This window comes from Episyrphus balteatus, chromosome 3 (genome assembly GCF_945859705.1).
Source record: "Episyrphus balteatus chromosome 3, idEpiBalt1.1, whole genome shotgun sequence".
Lineage (NCBI taxonomy): Eukaryota > Metazoa > Arthropoda > Insecta > Diptera > Syrphidae > Episyrphus > Episyrphus balteatus.
Genome location: NC_079136.1, coordinates 69341049 through 69343041, shown reverse-complemented (window position 1 = coordinate 69343041; position 1993 = coordinate 69341049). Strand labels below are relative to the sequence as shown.

The following is a 1993-nucleotide window of genomic DNA, read 5'->3' as shown; positions in this document are numbered from 1 at the left end:
AGAATGAGTATAAAAAAGTCTAAACTATATTTCAGTTTTGAAAAAAAAAAATGACTTACTGGTACTTTTTTTTTAAATTTGTTAATAACTCAAAAACTAGTGCGTCGCAAAACTTTTTATTACTGTCTCAAAAAGTCAAAAACGATTGGCATAAAAAAATTCAAAAAGTTGATTTTTTAAAAATTAAAATGGCTATCTGGGAGCAGCTGAATATCTAACCAGTTGGATCCCCTTACGTGGTGGCGCTTGGCGCTGCCTGGAGAGAATGCTCTTTATAGAATCTTTGACAAAAATATATATTTTGCTGTTGCAGTGACTTCAGCAAGTTCCGAAAGGCATTGTTCGATGGCAGGCAATAAACAACAAAATTCCTCAGATTTTATAATTTTCTAAAAAGTGCTTGTGATTGGAAAGTTGGGATTTGATGTTCATGGACATTTGATACAGAAGTGAAAATGTGATCGAATATTTTCTGATTTGGAAGGTACTAACGAAATAAAAAAGGTAGTAAACAGGGTTCCTTAATTAACTTTCCTCTGTGAAGTGGTAACGTAACGTTCCACCTCTTGCATCCCCTCTAACTTTCTCTATTCAACTCCCACTTTTCGCATTTCTCTCTTCAACAAAACAATAACTCCCTTAAACTAGAAAACTCACTTACTGAAACTCATTGAACTTGAAATTGAAATAGAAATTTCTCCTTCACCTTCCAACACAAAACAACAAACTTTTATCATTTCTTTTTTATTTTTATTTCAAGTCATTCCATAGAAAAATCCTTATTCATTCAATACAAGAGTAAACTTAAGCGTAGAATTTCTCCACAAGTGTTTTCAGGGCACTCAAATCTCCACTCATCTTAGCCTTTCCCTATAAATAGAATAGAAACATTTCATTTTACAAAATCAAGTTTATCTCTAAAAACCCTTGAAAACAGCAGCAACTAAACTTACGCTTGCAACGAAGTCATCAAAAGAAATTTTCTTAGATGCCAAAGCATAGAAATCTTCATCCACAACAGTCAATTCACCATCGGCATTGTCAACCTTGCCTTCATAGATCTTGAGGTCCTTCAAGTCCAGCACTTAAATTAGAGATAGAGGAGAATTATTGTGTTGTCCTTAATGAATTATTCTTTTGTTAAATTAGTTTTAACTCTTCGTTTCTTACCAAAACTCTTTGATGGAGTTCCATCAGCTTTGGTAAAATTAATTTGGTAAATGACAAAGATGGTCCTCTTCGATGGATCGACGGCCTTCATCTTTTCGACGATTTTCTCAATAATAACTTGGCTGTTCATTTTGGAATGAGTGTGTGTTTTGTTCTGGGCTTCTTGGTGAATACAAAGGAACTAAATTTTCAAATTCATTGTTGCACTATTTATAATTAAATTTTGTCTTTTTTTTTTTTTTCTTATCACAATTTTATTTCTTCGATTTAAAAAAAAAGGCAGGTATATGGGACCTAAGGTTCAATGGTTATCAAAAAAAAAAAAAAAAAAAAAAAGTGATTAGATACTAATTTAATCGTGCCGCAAATAATGGTTTATCATCTTTGGACTTAAAACACAGAACAAATATATATTTGTTTATAGTTAATTCATGCTTATCATCATTTTTATTCGGAAACATATTATTGGTTGTATAGATTGTCATGACCGTATGATTTATTGCAAAGAAAAAAAAACTTATCAAAACTAATAAACAAACAGCTGTTGAACATGCATTAGTTTTTGGCGAAAATCATACAGTTTTTAGTAATAAATTAGTACTTCTTGAACTGTCTTGGTTTATGGACTCTGTACAGTTTAATTAGTTTGAAAATCATGTTAGTCACTTTATGTACTTTGCATATAGGGGAAGTGGGGGCAAGACCACCGAAGAGTTACGGTAAATTTTGTGATTTTTCATCAAATTGTTATCGTTCATGTGAAAAGTCAGTTGTATTTTTGACACTGAAATAATTAAAATTTTTAACATTTCTTTTTTTTATA

General features: G+C 31.2%; 1 protein-coding gene across 1 annotated transcript; it reads right to left on the bottom strand.

Annotated features, from left to right (window-relative positions):
* Positions 1-728: 728 nt before the first annotated feature.
* Positions 729-1365, bottom strand: LOC129916783 (uncharacterized). The gene is made up of 3 exons (XM_055996917.1): positions 1171-1365; positions 954-1084; positions 729-870 (listed from the first exon to the last, which is right to left on the bottom strand). Exons 1-3 carry the CDS (start codon positions 1298-1300, stop codon positions 805-807), a joined length of 327 nt encoding a protein of 108 aa, XP_055852892.1. The 5' UTR covers positions 1301-1365; the 3' UTR covers positions 729-804.
* Positions 1366-1993: the final 628 nt, after the last annotated feature.

What these genes read in the sequence shown, in the direction of transcription:
- LOC129916783 (XM_055996917.1), bottom strand. Translation starts at nt 1,300, where the DNA reads ATGAACAGCCAAGTTATTATTGAGAAAATCGTCGAAAAGATGAAGGCC. An exon ending in AACTCCATCAAAGAGTTTTG is followed by an intron (nt 1,085 to 1,170) that starts GTAAGAAACGAA and finishes CTCTAATTTAAG; the next exon opens with TGCTGGACTTGAAGGACCTC. An exon ending in TTGATGACTTCGTTGCAAGC is followed by an intron (nt 871 to 953) that starts GTAAGTTTAGTT and finishes TTCTATTTATAG; the next exon opens with GGAAAGGCTAAGATGAGTGG.